Source organism: Abramis brama (genome assembly GCF_963993115.1).
Source record: "Abramis brama genome assembly, chromosome: 25".
Taxonomy (NCBI): Eukaryota; Metazoa; Chordata; class Actinopteri; order Cypriniformes; family Leuciscidae; genus Abramis; species Abramis brama.
In genome coordinates this window covers 11,526,203-11,546,068 of record NC_139987.1, presented here as the reverse complement: position 1 = coordinate 11,546,068, position 19,866 = coordinate 11,526,203, and the positions used below count along the sequence as shown (strand labels likewise).

Sequence of the window (19,866 nt, the reverse complement as noted above, 5' to 3'; positions counted from 1 at the left end):
TCAATGTCAAAGACACTTGCATATTCCTTTTAATTGCCTTCTTGTCCACGATGATGTAGAGTTTCTGGACACTCGATTTGTGCTCCCTAATGCGGAGTAGGAAAGGCTGGAAAGTGTTAACGCTAGACACAAAGGTCTGCATGTTTGTGCCAACCTGTAATGAAAGGTAAAACAGCATTGTCAAAAAAACATTCTTGCAAGATGAACAAATAAAGCAAGACTCAATCTGCACTTTCATTTACAATAAAAAAGGCACACTGCAGACAATTGAAAAATACCTTCAGAAACGTCAACAAATGCCTGAGGAGAACCATTTTTTGCTGTCCTATTGTGACCTTTAAGTTTCAACCTAAACAGATAAAATGAACATGAAAGTTAAAAAAACAAAACATGAAAAACCTCACACACACGCCTAAAGACCTCATCAATAGTAGTCATATCCTTGGTATCTTGCAGTCTCAAGTAACTTCCATTTTTTTCACAAGTGTCCTGGAAACCTCCAAAGAGCATCAATATATTCTGTTCAATCTTGCATATAAGATAAAGTACTGAATCAATACATAATACAAGTGTAAAATCTATAGGTTACATATGAAGTTATGATACCTTTATAAATAAATAATCTCTAATCATAAGCTTATGAAAAATGTGCAGTGCTAGGGTGCTCCAAGACCAGGATTGGGAAATTAGTCTTTAAAAAAAAGCTTACGGACAGAGCTGCAGCAGGTCACCAAAGATTCCTTGTAGGCAACTTCTGTGTCAGGTGGCAAACCAAATATTTCTAAAACTGCAGAAAGTGAGAGGAATTAGCCAGACAAACCCTTTGATAAGAATAGCATTCAGTATACAAAAAAAAAAATAAAAAATAAAAAATATGAACTGAAAGACGTAGCTTGTGAGCTGCAGATGCAGTTTGTAAAAGTCCAAAGTAACTTAACGTTAGACTTTAATTTCATGGACATCTGTGGCTGCTTCAGCCAGTTTTATTTTACAGCTCAAGTAATAACATTAATGATCGTTCATTATTCACATAAAATGTAAGAATGTCTCTGGACTCTTCAGAGCAAATACCGCGTTAAACGTACAGTATGGCATTTTTCGCCGCTAGGGGTCGCTAACCTATTTACAATAACAAAGGCGTAGATTGATGACAACATTTGCTAAGAATTATGGATCTTGTCGTCAACGTCAAGCCGACCGATCTAATAATGTTTATGGATGACTGAATACATCAATGCTTTTATCATGACTGTGACTAAGAGACAGCTATCAGCTCCAAACGCGACGCGAGTCCCGCGGATATAAAAGGAATAGCAGCTATGGACATTTCATTCTACCGAACTACACGCAGAATTACTACTCACAGGTCAGTTTATTAGACAAATTAAACTTGTGAGGTAATGCAGCGCTGTTTCACTTGGTCTAACATTACACTAGCACACTAAACTGCATTTGAATGTGTTGAAATGTATGTGTTAGTTTGTCTGTATGAGACTAGCAGTAAACTAGATCAACATTAGAATAACATACAGATCATATTCTGACATTTTATCATTGTTGAACTATAAAACATTGATTAGTTTTATGTAAATGTGCTCACCTGTTTAATAAAGTACATGTAGGAGCGGTCGAAGTCTCGGACGTGGAGCTCTCGTTTATGTACTGTCTATGGGAGCTCTCGGCATCTCGAAAACACCGCGCTGATATTGATTCTCGTTTTAGTTCTCCTTTTTTTATCCAAAGTCTGCTTGCCATGGTCCATAATGTTTGAACGAAACAACAACAGCGTGCAAATAGTTGCTTTGGTTACTATCAGACGGCTCTGGTTCATAGCTCTGGTTGCTATGGCAGCACGAGCGGAAACCAGGGACAACGCGGATATGACGGCATTGGCGGCGACAAAACGGAAATAAAGAAACGGGACGTTTCTCGAATTAAATTACAAATTTCTCCTGGTTTGAAAGTTGTTGGAAACAGTCGGGATAATCTAAGTACACAACTAAAAAATATATATAACATAGATATAGTGATATTGATACATATTGTGGCTTTAAAGGTTTGTTGTTAGTGACGTGATTTTAATGAGGTTAAGTAAGGAATAATTGACGACAGGCCGTTGAATTATTAGAAAAATAATGCACACCCGAGGTGGTAATGCGGTCACGACGCGAAGCGGAGTGGCCGTTACACCTCGGTGTGCATTATTTTTCTAATAATTCAACGGCCTGAAGTCAATTATTCCGCTTATACTACAGTTACCACACCTCGAAACATTGTTCAGATTATGTATTTCAAGACGTTTGTAAAGTTTTGTCATTAAAACGCTCTTGTATGTAGGACTAATTTCTTACGCATCTAGTCCAATGCCTCCGTTGCTAATTCCAAAACGTCATTTTAGAGTTAGTAACGGAGGTTTGAGCCACTGATAGCAGACTAAAGCTGGGGACACACGACTAGCTGACACATTCTCTGACTGTTTTCATCGCAGCAGCAGATTTTAAACACGACTTTGAACACAGACTGAACGCGCTGAACACGCGTTTGGACATGATCAGTCATAAGTATCAAATTACATAACCGGCCTTAGTGTGTCCCCGGCTTTATGCAGTTATTAATGCAGCAGTTATAGAGAGAGATGTTGCAATAATGAGACAGAAAAGCATTTGCGTCAATATTATTATTTATTTATTAATTTAATTCGTTTTAATTAATTCGTTCATTCTTCTTTTTTTTCATTGACAGATGGCAGTAGACTATAGCCAAATAAATGAAACACAAAGCCCAAGTGGGCCTATCAATAATTATTTATTTGTTATTATCTGCAATAAAAATCCGTACTGCAGGACTATCCATTTATTTAGCCTATATTCAGTTTAATTTTCTATTTATTATAATATAGATAGGACTATATACTTTATTTATTAAAATTAAACTGCATGTTTCTATTGATTGTGAAGCTAGACATTGAAAATTGCAGATCAAGCGCATGGGGCTGCATGTTTTTTTCTTGTTATGAATTGTATCCTATTTTCCGTTATTACAGTTAACTACGCGAAGTGATATGGAACTGTAATGCGGTCAAGACCTGCCTGGAACTACTTTAGCCGTGCGTTTCCCTGAAAATAATGCACACCTTAGAACGTTCGTCAACCAATCAGATTCAAGCATTCAACGGCCCTGTAGTATAATGTGAGGTAACTGTTATGGATTACCGGTACTCACCTGAATGTTCTAGAAGTGTTTGTTTGAATGCAAAGAAAACTTGAATGCAAAGACAACCGAAATGAATCTGTTCTTTGACAAGTAATAACAAGGTATTGTAGAAAACTGGGACGTTAAGTAAGGGTTAATGCCCGACGAGGTGTCCATTATCAGGTATTAATGGACGACGGCGAGGCGTGAACCGTCCGACGCGCAGCGGAGTCCACTTCCACCGCTTATACCATGGTCACTTACGAAAGAAAGAAATATTTAATAAATTAATAATACTTTAATGTGTTTTAGAGTAAAAATCGTGAGGGTTTTTATTTATTAAGTCGAGCGCACTATTTAATATCTCCCGTATACAGACGTTGCCAAGCAACGTGGCCACAGCGACCCGAGCGCAGCAGTTGATCAGTGATGGGAAGTGAGATGATAGGTGTGTTCGACATCGGCTGCGGCTGGATGCAACCGATCGGCGAGAGTAGCCGCGTGCAGGCGGGGAGGAGCTGCAAACGGAGACGTGAAGTCGGACACTTTCTGGTTCCCGTAGTGACCGCTCACGTGGTGTTTGAATACTTTACCATACTTTGCATACTTTACTGCAGTGAAATAAATGCAATATTTGCCAAATAATACACAGATGTTTCAGAGACATTTTCATTAAATACTTTTATGTACTGCTTCACACAGCGTCTGTTTGAACAAGAATAAAGTTCAACATAAGCTACTATCAATGAAGTGGAGTCTACGTTTTTTAAGCAGTTTTAATTTGATAAACATGACACAATATAACATGACAACGACACGAAAAGAGTTTTCACTGTTATAATAAACTGATTTGAGAGCTTTAGAGGAACTAAAGGTGTTCGAATAAACACGAAACACACGTGATCGTTGTCATGCGGTGAATCCGGCCAATCGTGGAACAGCTGTGTCGTCATCAGCCCTCCTGCAGCCCAGTGCAGCCGCTCTCGAGAAGCTGCGCTGGCCAGAGAATGTCTAATGGCGCTTTTCCACTACACAGTACCAGCTCGCCTCGGCTCGGCTCGACTCGGCTCTGTTTGGTTTTCCACTGTGTAAAAGTTGTACCTGTACCGGCTTCCAGGTACTTTTTTTCGTACCACCTCCGGCGAGGTTCTAAGCGAGCTGAGGCATACTAAAATGTGACGTGAAAACAAGGCAGACTGCTGATTGGTCAGAGAGAATCGTCACTATTCACTGCGTCATCATTGCACGCGCCAGACGGAGTATCCCGAATAAAAAAACAGCAAAAACATCCAAAAACAGCATACACTCGATTTCCTCCATTGTCCTGTGTGTGTGGTAGCGGGTGTGTCTCGCGAGTCTCGCGTAAAAGATTAAGTCACTGCAGTTTCCTGCCGCGTCGCTATGACGACCAGGTACTATTGTGGAGGTACTATCTGCAATGGAAAACGGAGCGAAAAGCGAGCCGAGCCGAGCTGAGTCGAGGCGAGGCGAGTCGAGTCGAGCCGGTACTGGTAATGGAAAAGCGCCATAATAGGAAGAGAATTGGCACTCTCTGCTTACTTCCGGTTTCTGGACTGGCTGCAGTAACACGTCTCTGTCCATGCGGGGGCGCTCGCAGGCGAGTGCAGAATGAATGGAGGTCTATGGCGAAAAACCCTCAAAATCCACTTTTCTCAGGATATGATTTTTTGTCTAGTAATTTGAATGTTGTATTCGAAAGGAGATGCAAAGAAATTACACATTGCTGGGTGTTAGATTTTTTAGAGTCACTTATTTGGTTTAAAAAGTCTTTTAAAATGTCAATGACGTCAGAATGCTGACGTCATTAGCAGAATGCTAGCGTGTTATGGGCAACAACAACTCAACCTGTAAGAAATCGAAAAGAAATAAGTACTCGTTCATTCAACTTTCGACCTATAACACATGTTGAACTTGCAAAACCTACAATAAAATCTGAGATTTCTCAACGGCAATCGGGTGAAAGAGACACATTTAGCTGTATAGCCCCATAGACTCCCATTCAGTCTGCACTCGCCCGCGATCACCTCCAGTGGAATTCTAATGGAACTGCAACCAAGATCGATACAATGGGGCTAATAGGAAGTGCCAAGGCTCTCCGTAGACGGGCTCTGGCTGGCTGAGTTCTCCGGCTACTCTCGAATTGCTCTCGCGGTACTTTGATGGCATACGTCACAGTCACGTGGCGTCGGCGCTGTATCAAGTCGGACAAAATTTCTAACGGGCATGCACTGCTTCAAGTCAGCCGCCGATCGGTCTGTGCAGAGCTGCATGAAGTCGAACAAGCCTGATGGCTCTACCTTACGTTACGTGATACAAAAGTATCATTTCAGAAGGCCAGTGCACCAGAGCCATAGAGAGAAAGAGTTGCGACACTCTTTGATGTCGCTGCTATGGCTGTCACGTGGTTCATGTAAGCCCCAATAGTTCCAAAACATACGCTGGCTGTCATGTTCTTCTATGGGACAGACAGCAGCGATTGCATTATTGAACGGTAAATATAAAATAAAACACACACCCAAGTACTTTTTCAGCTGTTATTGCATTTTGTTAATGTCAGTTTTGCATTTGGAGGTAAGTTTTAGGCTATATTTTTGGAGGGAAAAGCTTAGTGTTCATGTTCGCATGGGTAGTAGCACTGGCTTTAGCGGCTCTAACTTAACTTTTCCATGTCATTCATCTGATGATGGACGTCTCATGATATTTATTTTAGCACAACTGGGCTGTATTAGGCTATTGATTCCCGTGATTTTGCTTATAAATTTTGATTCAGCCATTAGCCTACCTTCGTGATCACGCAAAGAGGTCTGCCGTGGCGGTCCGTTCAGAATTTGCTTAGAAGCTAGCTCACTTCTTCTGATGAAAGTGGCCACCCCCAGGACCACAACGTGAAACATGATCATGTTAAGACTAAGAATATTATTTTAAGATTAAGCCATACACATTATCAAAACTATAACAGATTAAAAACGAATTTAAGCATGGCTGATACAAATGAAGATTTTCAAATAAAATATTTTTTATTAAACAATGACAGACAACAAAAATGTTTGCTTGTGTGAGTGTGTGTGAACAAGAAAAACAAAAACCAGGGGCAGGTGATCCATGAAACAGACAGGACTGGTGATGGCCATAACAATCCTAGAGGTCCAGCATTGTTCTCACAAGCCGCTTCACTCAAGACAATAAAACAATTAAAAGTTAGTATATCCCAAAAAAATAAATTAAATAAAAGTTGCTAGCGATTCATTACCGAACTCTTACTGTCACAGCTGACGAAGTCGCGCTAGCTAACTAGCTAGCAGGCAGTGCTTGAAAATTGGTTGAAACAACCAACATAAAATATAAATAATTACGCTGTGCATGTACAAATGAAGACCAGTATAAGCATCGCAAAGGGCCTCTGATACAATATAGACAGTTGACAATTCAAAAGAGGTCGATATTTCAGCAACTTAACTCTGGAACAACTCGACGCGCAGCAATGTAAGTGAATGGTGTCCAACGCCCAAATGACAGTGTTTGGAACTAATCCGATCTTCAAATCCCGGAAGTAGGCGGTTAAAAGCGCCGCCATTTTTTACAACGGAGGTCTATGGGAGTGTCGCAACTCTTTCTCTCTATGGCTCTGCAGTGCACCATTTACCGCTTGTGTGTGTCTTTGGTCGACTGGACAGACGCATAAAACAGTCGCAAAACGTCGTTGAGAGTAGCGGCAGTGTAGCTTTTAAAGTTGATGTCCATGTTTTTGTCAGCCAGGAAGTCTCTTAACGTTTTAACTGCCCATTTCGTGATTTTCTTTGTGTTCATCTCGTCCTTGTCATCCTCTAATTCGTTCAATTCTTCCGGTGTCACCTCCTTGTGTCGCTTCTCCTTTTTCTGTTCATATTCTATTCTCTCTTTTTCTAATGCTGCATCCCAGTCTTCAAAGTTGTCAAACTCACCAAATATATTAAAAGAAATGATAAAATCACTCATGTTTTGTCTGTTTTGCTGTTGCGATGAGTCAACTGAAATAACGTTAAGTCTCCGTTGCCATGGTTACCATTTAGCGTTTGAGCCAGCGCAATCATTTAGAACTGTCATCAGGCAAATTGACGGGACGCCTTTCCTAGGTGTACATTATCACTTTTTAACGGACACCCTGCAGCCAATCAGAATCGAGTATTCACCCAGACCATGGTATAATTAGAAATATGATATTGCACGGTGTCAAATTAACTCGTTGCCTGAGATACAATCCCGCCTATTTTCCTGACTGGCTCTTAAAAAAAAAAAAAAAACCTGTAAAATATATTATAGCTAAATGATACGGGAGCGCATACATAGGTTGATGTGTTATACCAAAATGTTATATTTCATTCAATTTTCAGACAATTTCTTAATTCCTTACATAAAAACAATCGTGTTTCGTGCAAACGATATAGCTAACTGGCGTAGTGACGTAGCCTACGTGGAGGCGTGGTTTGATTCTCGAAAATGACACCACTTGACACTCCTAATGTTAATTAATTTGATTCGGTTCTTAATTTTAAAACGTTTAACTACTGAACTTCGGAAATACAAAACTGTAAGTACACGGAACTTACTTTATTTCCACATACATTAGTGATGATTCTGTAGCAGTTCAGTGAGTCAGGTGTTGATCCAGTAACCGCTCTGGGGTGCGTTTCCCGAAAGCATCGTTAGCCAACTATGGTCGCAAGTTCCCTCGTTACCAATAGAGTTCAATGGACATTGCGATGAACTTGCGACCATAGTTGGCCAACGATGCTTTCGGGAAACACACCCCTGAATGATTCTTTGAACTATTCACAAGGGGCTGTTTACACGACAGTGACGACACCGTTTTCAACTAAAAACGTAAAACTTTGTATGCGTTTTGGTCGTTCGTTTACATGAAAACGGAATTTTGGGTGTCTGGAAACGCAAACTTTTGAAAATGAGGTTCAAAGTGCAAGTTTTTGAAAACGGTCTCCGTGTAAACAACAAAAACGCGAATCTCTGAAGACGATGACGTCATGCACATGCGTATTACCACGTGCTTCAGTCTATAGTGTTTTATCGCCATCTAATGGTCTGGCAGCAGAATACAGGGTTTTTAGTCGATTCCAAGTGTGAATTGGGATAGTTTGGACAATATAATAAAGTCTGTACGCGGAAAATTAAAATGAAAAACTACTCCGTAAACGTAAACGTACCCTAAAAGAACTGGCTCTTAAGAGGTGTGACCGATCGGTGTATGCCATCAAAGTACCGCGAGAGCAATTCGAAAGCATACCTCACCGTCTGCTCTCTAATAATCGCTCTCGCGATACTTTGATGGCACACAGTGATGGCTGTTCACAGCGCCGAGTCAAGTCGAACAGTGTTTGCGTGCATGTTTTTGGGCACAGAACAGGAGCTATACTCAAAAGTTTCTTACCGTTTAAAATACTGTTTATCTATCCAAAACATTGGCCATACAGTACAAAAGATCACATTAAAAAGAGCAAAAGTTTGGTAAATGACAACAGTTGCTAAAGTGGGATTGGCCAGTTACGCCAAAGACTTTAGTACCTAAAAAACACTAAGCAAAGAGGTAGTTTGAACTAAAGTTTAAAAGCAGTATAATGTGTAACATATATTCCATTGAGGGATAAACAGAGATAGAGCCCTGCCCCTGATAGGGAACATGTATGCACTAATGCAATAGATTACCACAGCGTTGTGTAACAGGATAAAGTGCATTATTTTACAATATAATGCCTGGCATATGGAACACACACTTAAACTTACTGCCTGCTTCTACTTAATGGAATGGTTTACTTAAAAATAAAAATGTTGTCATCATTTACTCACCCTCATGTTGTTCCAAATCCGAATTTCAAGCTTCAAAAAAGACACCATTAATCATGTATAAAACATTGACTTGTGTGCTATATTCCAATACTCCTGACCTCCTTTGATAAATTCAATAAACAGTTTTGTGAGGATTAGACCACAATTTAAGTATTTTATTCACTGATACTTTTCCCCTTAAGTGATCTGTTAACTGTTGCAGTTTGGATCAGTCCTATTGCAATTTTTCAACGAATCATTGCTTCAGAACGACTAGCTTCAGAAGACTTGGAAAATGAAAGACTTATAGCCCCCTTTAGGATTTGTTTGCATCCCTGGAAGCATCAACACACTTTGATTGTAATGGAAAAGAGCTGCCAGAACAATTCTTCCAAATTTCTTCTTTTTGTTCCACGGAAAAAAAAGGAAATGGTTTTGGAACTGTGAAATAACTGTAGAGATTAGAAGCTGAAAGACAAATAATGACAGATAAAATAAATCCAACATAAACAGAATTCAAGCATTTATTTCTCCAATAGCAGCTTACAGTTGGTTTGCTAAATCCTTGCAAACAGTATTTGATCCAGTGCATGTGAGTCTGAATGAGTGAGAGAGAATAAAAGCTGGTCCTCACAGGCAGGATTCGGCACAGCACACCAACCGTCACTTGCTGTATCTCCAGCCTGGAGTTGGCAGCAGCTCAGTGATTTCTGACAAAATTACCATCTGTAACAGCCTGGAAATGGACACTGCACACTACCACTCCCCACACACACCTCACCTCCGCCGAATAAACAGCACCCAGGGGGGAAACCAGAGCGGTCACTTTCTTTCTTTCCTCATTTTCTCTCTCTTTTAAGATTTTTACACAGAGATGGATCTTTTTTTCATACAGTTCTCTATAATCCAGCTCCCAGAATAACATCTTTCAATTCTCTTTCTCTTCTTTTTTTCCATTTGTTATAAGTATCACTCATTTTCAACCTCATTTTTAAAAGAAATTCACACAAACGATTCTCTGTATACACATAGGAGGTCTACCTTGTTAGCCAATCATATGAGCCGTAAATGCCATCCCAGCTAACAAAAATATGTTCTAATAAATGTTTTGCTGGTGTTCCTGTTATTTCTTAATGTTCTATGAATTAGTTTTTTAAATATTTTAAAAATGTTCTTTCTTGATTATATGAACATTAGGGGACATTCCATTTTATAATTTTGCAAACATTACGTGAACGTTACTTCCCTCGCGTTTTGTAACAAATCCTTCCCTCGCGGGTCATAATGACCCGAAGCCCTAAAATGATACTTAATTAAAAAAAAAAAAAAAAAATTGTCCCGAAAGCTTTTTTTTTCTTTTTATAAAAATGTATCTATTTTTTAATGCAATTTTTTTGGGAGATTTTTTGTTATTCTTTTATTTTATTTACCTTTAAATTACTACATTTGATCAATAAATAATACAATTTCAACTCACAAAATAAAAATAACTAAAGTCAGTTAACTTCAGTATACATTCAGATACACATGAAGACATTATAAAATATTTTTTTGGTAAAGTTTTAGCATTTTCAGTTAGAATTTTGAGCATTTTTTGATTTTTCTATGTGTACTGAAGCATTTCTTGCATTCCATTCATTCTTATGGGGGTCAAATTGACCCGCAAGGGAAGGATTTGTTTAATTTTTAAATTTTAACCACAAAATTCCTCGAATCCATTAATTTTTTTGTGTGTATTCATGGTTCAAGTGCGAGAAAAGTCCTGTGGTCTTGGACCCCTCCGATGAACACTCAATTTAAAAAAAAAATATTTTCCGGGTCAAAATGACCCGAGGGAAAATGTTTCAGAAAACAACTTCCATGAACAGCGTATTTAAATAATGTTTTTGTGCTAATGTTTTTAGAACATTATTAAAGACCAGATAACTGTGAACGAATGTTCTATTAACGTTACTGGAATAATGTCTGTTCATTCGTTAGCCAAAGTTCTGAGAACATTCTTGTTAGCCGGGATATGACTGCACAAGTCCAAACACTAGTATTACTAAATATACTGAGAGCAACCTACCACTTACTCATGTTCCTATGCAGAACTAAATTAGTAAAAAAATGGCATGCTTCATTAAATGTTAAACACCATATGTGTTTGTTTGTGTGTGTCTCTGTTCTGTCACTTGTGCTGTGTCATGCTGGTTTTTAATAATAATAAATAATTACATTTATATAGCGCTTTTCTCAGCACTCAAAGCGCTTTACATGGTAGGGGGAATCTCCTTCAACCACCACCAATGTGCAGCATCCACCTGGATGATGCGACGGCAGCCATATTGCGCCAGAACGCCCACCACACACCAGCTTATTGGTGGAGAGGAGACAGAGTGATGAGGCCATAATGGACATAGGCCACTGGGCAAATTTGGCCAGGATGCCGGGGTTACACCCCTACTTGTTTCGAAAGACATCCTGGGATTTTTAATGACCACAGAGAGTCAGGACCTCAGTTTAACGTCTCATCCGAAGGACGGTGCTCTTTTGACAGTATAGTGTCCCCATAAACTATACTGGGGCATTAGGACCCACACAGACCACAGGGTTAGCACCTCCTACTGGCCTCACTAACACCTCTTCCAGCAGCAACCTGGTTTTCCCAGGAGTCTCCCATCCAGGTACTAACCAGCTAACCTAGCTTCAGTGGGCAACCAGTCTTGGGCTACAGGGTGATATGACTGCTGAAATTTTTGGATGTGATGATGAAGAGCCATGATAGCCGCAGTTTCCTGCTGTTTAACAGTAGCGTGGGATGCTGTTCGCAACCCATCGGTTTATGCTGATACTCTAAAGTGAATCATCAGTGTCACCGTTCCAGTGGAGGGCAGCTGAGATTCTGATTAGCCCTGTCATGCTTCAGCTGTCAAATGAGGCTGTAAGTTTACACTTTATGCCTGTCCAATACATAGAGCCATTTTCTCTAATGAAATTATGTCAAATGCATCCCTTCCCCCACCTCGCCTGGCAAATAATCACATGCTTCCTCTTTTTTAGGTTGCATAATGCATCATATTATTACACCACATAGGTAATTATTAGAAATTGAAGGAGAGGGGGAAAGAGTAAAAGAAATGAGTTGGAAATATTGTAGTCATTTTGTCCGTGTAAATGACCAAGCTAACTCAAAATTGTGATGCTGAAAGAGGGTGGAAAGCAGCTCTGCAGTATTTTGTAGCAAATGGTTTTGCACATTGCAAAGTAATTTCATTGCAGTGTATTTCAGGAATATTTGTTGTGACTGAGCTTATTGTCTGATAATGTAAAGTTAAGGACTTGCTTTATACAAAGGAATTATCTGCTAGGTAACATGCATAAATAACTTAGATTGTGTAAAAGTGATGCAGGTGTATTCCCTTATGCTTATCCACTGGTACAACAGAAAAGGTGTGTTCGACTTGAAGCGGTGCTCCGCAGAGCGATCAGTGTATGACATCAAAGTACCGCGAGAGCAGTTCGAAAACATACGGAGCTGTGGACTCTCGGACAGTGTCAGTGAAGAGCACCTTGAGATGCAATATGAGACAAGTAAAATCGAGGTAAATATCACTTAGCAGAGTATTTTTATTGTGTGCCATTACAATCAAGTCATGCAAAAAATATGGCCATTTCTACCACAAAATGTCTCAATGACACTCTGGTGGAAATGTTTATAACATGCATGACAGAATTTCTCATGTATTTAGATTATTGGACATTTTGCTTGACAGTTAAAACAATGAAAAGGTTAAAAGCGTGTTTTAAGAGAGTTTATGTTGTAGTCCACAGGGTCCAAAGTGCTTCTAGTTGAAGAAACAGAAAAATTTCCTATTCCTACCAACACTCACTTCTTGCTGAACTCAGGCTAGAGATAAAAAAACTAACACATACACACAATCAGACACACACAAACCTGAGCTTTGCAACCTCTTTGTGTCAGTGGAATTTTTATCAGGATTTGCGTGGGTGAAATCAATACGGGCTTTTACCGGGTCTTGGGAAAAGTTCAGCAGATTCCACCTCAGTCCTCCGCATTGCTAAAGGTGTCATGACAGCAAAGAAAAGTGGAAGGACACATTCAAGAACACACACTCACTGTGCAGGACGTGTAGCGGAAAAAGATCTTCATTAACTTGTGATTGGATCGCCCGATTAACCATTAATTACAACAAAGCAGTTTTCAGTTCATTTCAAGTTTGACATAATGAAGCATGATGAATTTGAGACTTATTGTCTTTTTAACCCACCGGCTCGACATTTATACAATACAAACCTTTAATGTCCTTCGCAGTAGAAACTAGCCAGCCTATCCCTCCAGATAATCGCTTTTCTTCCTTGAGAGATTTCTTTCATTTGAATTTCACTGTGGGGAATGAATCAGCAGGTCCTAAGAAACTGTGCTTAATGTGGTCACTACATTTACTACAACTACACCTTTTTTTGGAACTATTGGTAGTCTGTTTACTAGCAATTTTCTATTTAGCTTTCCTTTTGCTTGTTTCTAAAATGAACAAACCTGGCCGGAGGGACTGTACTAATAAAACATTCAGCTTTTGTTTTTCTCCTCAAGTCTCATAAATAAACGTGCAATGCGTATAAATCTTTAATAGAGTTGCATGCGCATTTTATTTCCGAAAGTCCTGAAGTGACCAAAGCTTGTCTAAAAATAAAGATGGTGCTACAATGCTATAGGATGGACTGTGAAGTGTTCATGGTAAAATGGCCACATGGGAATGAGGGAGCAAACATTGTCTTCAAGCAGTTATACATGAGAAAATGTCAAGTGAGTTATGCATACTAAATGTTCATGACTAATGCATTATCTGCACTATATGTGAGGCCTGCGAAAGGTGGCCTATTCTGATCTGACCCTACAGGTCATTTGGAGGCATCTTCATGTGCATAAGAAACAGCTGTGCTCTAGATATTGATGCTAAATTAGGCCAGTGGTTCTTAACTGTTGGGTTGTGGCCCAAAAATGGGTTGCAGGTCTGCTGGTATCGTGGACAGCAGTGGAAGAAACAATGCCACATGCAAAAGCCCTAACTGTATCATCAGTGCTTAATGATTAGCATAGCAAAATAAATAGACATGTGACCTATTAAAAAGGGAGCATAAGCATCCAATCAAATTCTTAAGGATTTTGGCAGAAATTCACAGGTTGCTTGACACAACTCTTCATCTTTGAAAACCATGTTCCCCTCAAGGAGTCTTAGCAGAGTATTATATATTGTATAATTATAAACCCATTTCACCTTATGTTGTGAAATGTTTTTCATGAAAAGTGTTGTGCTAAGTTTCTATAAAAATAAATGCTTTGGTTTAACACAATGGCATTCATACATTTGTAAGTGTGACTTAAATGCAGTTTATTTGACACATTATCTATGTATACAACTGTTCAAAACACTGTCTCCAGTCTTCAGTGTCTCACGATCCTTCAGAAATCATTTTAATATGCTGATTTGGTCCTCACTAAACATTTGATATTATAATCAGTGTTGAAAACAGTTGTGCTGCTTAATATTTTTTTCTCAACCATGATACAGTACATTGTTTTTCAGGATTCTTTGATGAATATAAGGTTCAAAAGAACAGCATTTATTTGAAATAGAAATACAGGATTTTTACTGTTTACTAAGTACAAGTAACCACTGTTTACTGGTCACCGTCATTATTAGTTAATTTGTACATGCTGTGTTCTGTTAATGATCTCATTTGTGTTTGTTACTTAAGTTGTGCCCTTGCCTTCATTCCCTGTCTGATCCCCGTTACGCTAAGTTGTGTTTGCTATCGCCCATCTCTCTGCCTGCCTGAGGTATTAAGATTAAACTTTGAGTGTTCTTAACTGGATCTGTCTTCGTCTTCCTGCCTGAAACACAACGTGACAGTACCGCCCCAGTGACGGCTTTTGTACCTTTTTTTTTTCTGAGAGAGTGTCATACTAAATATGTGCACAGCATTGCAGTATAAGTACATCTTGAGGCACTGTTAATGAATATACTCTGTGTAAGATTTAATGAAGCGTTAATGAAGTCGCAATCCGCAAACTGTGATGTTTTCTCCCCGGACTAATATTGTGTGTCTGTGATTGTGTTTTTTCTCTTGATAATTTTCAGAAAAATGTCATGGCCCCCAGAATATTTTGTTGTATGAATATCTGAACATGCAATATATCAAAAGAAAGAACAGACGCTCTGCTTTTAAACAACAACAACAAAAACATTTTATTCTAGCTTCATGCATTCTTTTTTCCCCAACACTTGAATGTGGGTAGGTTTCATAAAAAAAAGCAACATTTTGAACAAAAAGCTGAGAAAATCACGTTTTTGTCAAAGACTACATCCAGATTGGATTCAGAACAATGATCAAAAAATGGATGGAGCAGATCGAGTCCATAAATACCCCTAATGCTTGCACATTCCTATAGCTCATCCTGGGTCGACATTTTATTCGGTAACATTAGGCAGTTTTGATTTATTTGCTGTTTAATGCTGGTGATCGCGTTATTTTACATATGCATATATCGCTCGTTTCTGCATCTTCTTCGCATATCTTTTGATCAGGAGATTCAGTACTCCATCAGAAGATGTGTAATAGCACCCCCTACCATTTAACAGTGAAAACACGGAAAGCCAGAAAATTCCATCAATGGTGTGTAAGCGTTTTCTCACTAATATTGTATGTCTGTGATTGTGTTTTTTCTCTGCAGAGCCACAGCTAAAAGGCATCGTCACCCGTCTGTACAGCCAGCACGGCTACTACCTGCAGATGCTGCCGGATGGCACCATGGACGGCACAAGGGACGAGAACAGCTGCTTCTGTAAGCACGTGTTCTTTCTTTCTTGTAATTCACACCTGACAAGCGCAGTGTGACTTTGGTTGGTCAGTTGTGGAAACTATTGAGTTGTGTCTGTGTGTGTCCGTTCCTGCGACTTCTAGACAGACATAAAATGAACTTTTGTTGTTCATGTCATTCATTTCCTCTGTCTTACAGTCTCCTCACGTACATGTTCTGTCTGTTGTAATTAATTTGAAAGCCTGTGTTGGCATATGTCCCTTATGTTAGGCCTAAGGTGTATAACCCATGGTCACTGGTACAACTCTGGGGATTCACACTCAGCTGAAATGAAGATCACATGCCGTGGTATGAATATTTGTCTTGTCTGGAATTAAGGCCAAACCTGATAATTAGAAGAGGATTTTCACTTATCCTTGGCCTTGTTGTGTATTTTAATCAGATGTCTGTAATTGATTCAGTTTTTATGATAATATGGTAATTGTTGTTTTAACAATGTCTGAGTTGACATTAATTAGTTAGTATGTCACTCACATTGCAAAATTCCACTGTGCTACTTTTCCATTGTTTTTCTATGCATTAGACGGACATGTTTGACCGTTGTGCTTGCATCATTTGAAGCGTGTCATGATTGACACAGCGCTTAAGTTAAAATAAGTTAAACTTTTGGAAAACACATTTCTATACTTTGCCGTTTTTTTCCGTTCCACTGCCCTGCTTCTTGTGTTGTTACGCACAAAAACTAGTTCTGTGTGTATGGCCTCTAAGAACTCAGTTAGAATGCCAATGCAAATTGTTCTAAACAAAACCGCAACAAAACCATTGCGCACCTCTGTGCAACACACAGCGGTGCTTCGGTACTAAATGGATCTGCATTTTGAACTAATCGAGTGATTGATTCAATAACCCATTCATAAAAACATGGGCTGCGTCCAAAATCACATTCAGTACATGTCTGAGCAGGTACTACATTTGAATTTGCATTTACTTTGTGACCGTTAAAAAAAGTATGTTGTGTATATAGTGTGAATATGGATAGTATGAATGAAATTTGGATGTACTACATCGCCATGTTGTTACTGTCACGTGACCTACCAGTGTCAGTTGCGTCGCTTCACTGCCATTCATAAGCTATTCAGAGGCTGCATCCTTCGAAGGATGCGGACGTCGAAGGCCACGCCTTTGAAGTCCACGAAGGTCGGACCGAGCTAACTGTTAAATGGGACGGTTTAGCCTATAGGATTGTTCTTGTGTCCTAACAACTGTGACAGATGCCATTGACTTTTTTGAAAGTTATATTCAACTGCCTGAAAAGAAAAGAGGGTTCACAACCTGTCTAAATATTTTCCATTTATGGTCCATTTATGTACATAATAAAGAGTATAAACTATCTATAAAATCACATAATTGGTAAGATGTGTCAATATTTGAACAGATTTAAAGTGTGTTTTGAATATTCAAGTTGAATCCCAGCAATACTTACTTACATTTAAAAGTGTAATCTGGCATTTTCTCAAAAAAAATCCAGTCATTGGCCACTATGAATCTTGGGATAGGCTTGAGTGCGAAGGATCCACTATCCTTCGCGGCACAGGAAAAGGACGCATTTGTTGGCCGCTTCTTCGCACCGCTGTGATGCATTCGGCCTTTGAAGGATGCAGCCTCTGAATTAGGACACAGCTATAAATCCTCTCCCATGGCCTCACAGGATAGTAAAGTAGTTTACATCAAATTCAGAATCTCAAGTAGGTCATCCAGGTTTTTTTCGCCTACTGTTTTTCAAATATTATGTATTCAGACATGCTACTCTTTTTCCTTACTAAAGTAATCGAATTCGGATGCAGCAAGTCACTTGCTTCCTTTCTGAATGAATAAGCTGTTTTGAACTAATCGTTTGAAAAAATTATTCAATGACTCATTAAGACAGGTACTTGCCAGCCACTGCCAGCGGGGTTTTTTTGTTGTTGACAATTTTCACAAAAATGTCATGGCCCCCAGAATATTTTGTTGTATGAATATCTGAACATGCAATATATCAAAAGAAAGAACAGACGCTCTGCTTTTAAACAACAACAACAAAAACATTTTATTCTAGCTTCGTGCATTCTCTTTTCCCCAACACTTGAATGTGGGTAGGTTTCATAAAAAAAAGCAACATTTTGAACAAAAAGCTGAGAAAATCACATTTTTGTCAAAGACTACATCCAGACTGGATTCAGAACAATGATCAAAAAATGGATGGAGCAGATCGAGTCCATCAATACCCCTAATGCTTGCACATTCCTATAGCTCATCCTGGGTCGACATTTTATTCGGTAACATTAGGCAGTTTTGATTTATTTGCTGTTTAATGCTGGTGATCGCGTTATTTTACATATGCATATGATTACATATATCGCTCGTTTCTGCATCTTCTTCGCATATCAGAAGATGTGTAATAGCACCCCCTACCATTTAACAGTGAAAACACGGAAAGCCAGAAAATTCCATCAATGGTGTGCAAGCGTTACAAATTATGGAAATTTCCGTCAATGCCAGGGAAAAAGTTATTTTTCTTTTTCTTTTTTACATATTTCAATATGTAATATTCAATATTTGTAAAAAAAAAAATATATATATCATAGTACTATTAATGCAATTGTAATTTCAGTGTAAATAGGCTTATGCCACCTCTGCATTAAAGTCTGTGTAAATACATCTAAATACCATCAGATGCAACTTCACAAAAACATGCAGCAATATATTGTCTAATTATGATTATTAACAAAATAAAAATAAAACAATTTATAATTTTTGTCAATATCACACACCTTAAACATAACAGTGTATATGTTCTGTCTAGGGATGTACAATATATATATCTCATATTGATTATCAGCTAATATAATTTTTTTTCCCCATTTATCAGAATCCGCTTATATTGGCTATACCTTCACCTGTCTAATGCTCACTTATTCTTTATAAACACTAATAATTAAATAACATTGTTGAATGCAATCTTAGAAAAAAAAGGTTCAATGGGGTTCTATATATACAACGGTAGGGTTGTTGTTTCACTTTTAAAGAATCCATTATGCCAAAGTGTTCTATATAAGAAGAAATGCCTTAAATGATTACACAATACTTAAATTTTTAACAGGTTATTCCCATAAATGATTACACTACACTTCAATTTTTAACAGGTTATTTCCATATTTTCTAGCGATACAGTATGTTTATGAGCTGTTTAATTCATAGTCTTAAAATGATCCCATGATGGGAAAGGTTCTATATATGAAGGGTCTGACAGAACCCTCTAAGGTTCTAGAACAGGGGTGTCCAATCCTGCTCCTGGAGGGCCACTGTCCTGCAGAGTTGAGCTCTAACCCCAATTAAACACACCTGAACCAGCTAATCAAGGTCTTACTAGGCATACTAGAAACTTCCAGGTTGGTGTGTTGAGGCAAGTTGGAGCTAAACTCTGCAGGACAGTGGCCCATTTGGACACCCCTGTTGTAGAACTTATTTTTCCCAAGCGTGTATAATCTTTAGAAAATTTCAAAATGAATACCTATTTTTCATACTGTACACTTTGGGATGCCCACATTTACTTGTAGCATTTTAAAAATTAGATTTAGTTTTTAATGTTTTATTTGTCATTAATTTAGAATAAAGTAAAATAGAATTTTAATTTTGGTTTAAATTAATGGTTAAATGGTTGCTCAGAAGTCGTTCATTTTTAATTAGTGTTGCCTTTTTGAGGCTCACAAGTATTGGCTTGTGCAAGTTGAGCTGAGTTTTATTTTATGTAAATGAGCAGTTATGCAATGCAATGGCTACCAGTGGGAGTGCAGACAGAGGAAGTCAGGTGATTTACCCTGTAGTTCAGCAACTCCAGCAATTAATTCAGTATGGACGCGGAAACACCTTAAGTTTTTTGCATAGAACCACTAAATAATATTTATTAACCTAAGATCTTAGTATTACATTTCTGGAAGTTAAAGGGATAGTTCACCCAAAATTATTCTGTAATT

At 38.6% G+C, this 19,866-nt stretch overlaps 1 protein-coding gene across 2 annotated transcripts in view; it reads left to right on the top strand.

The window, feature by feature from the left end:
• fgf11b (fibroblast growth factor 11b) overlaps positions 1 to 19,866 on the top strand; it is a 53,717-nt gene that overhangs the window by 12,746 nt on the left and 21,105 nt on the right. For both annotated transcript variants that reach the window (XM_084104144.1, XM_084104145.1), the window contains exon 2: positions 15,767 to 15,877. In XM_084104144.1, coding sequence (XP_083960270.1) covers positions 15,767 to 15,877 — 111 coding nt within the window. The remainder of the gene's footprint in view (positions 1 to 15,766; positions 15,878 to 19,866) is intronic.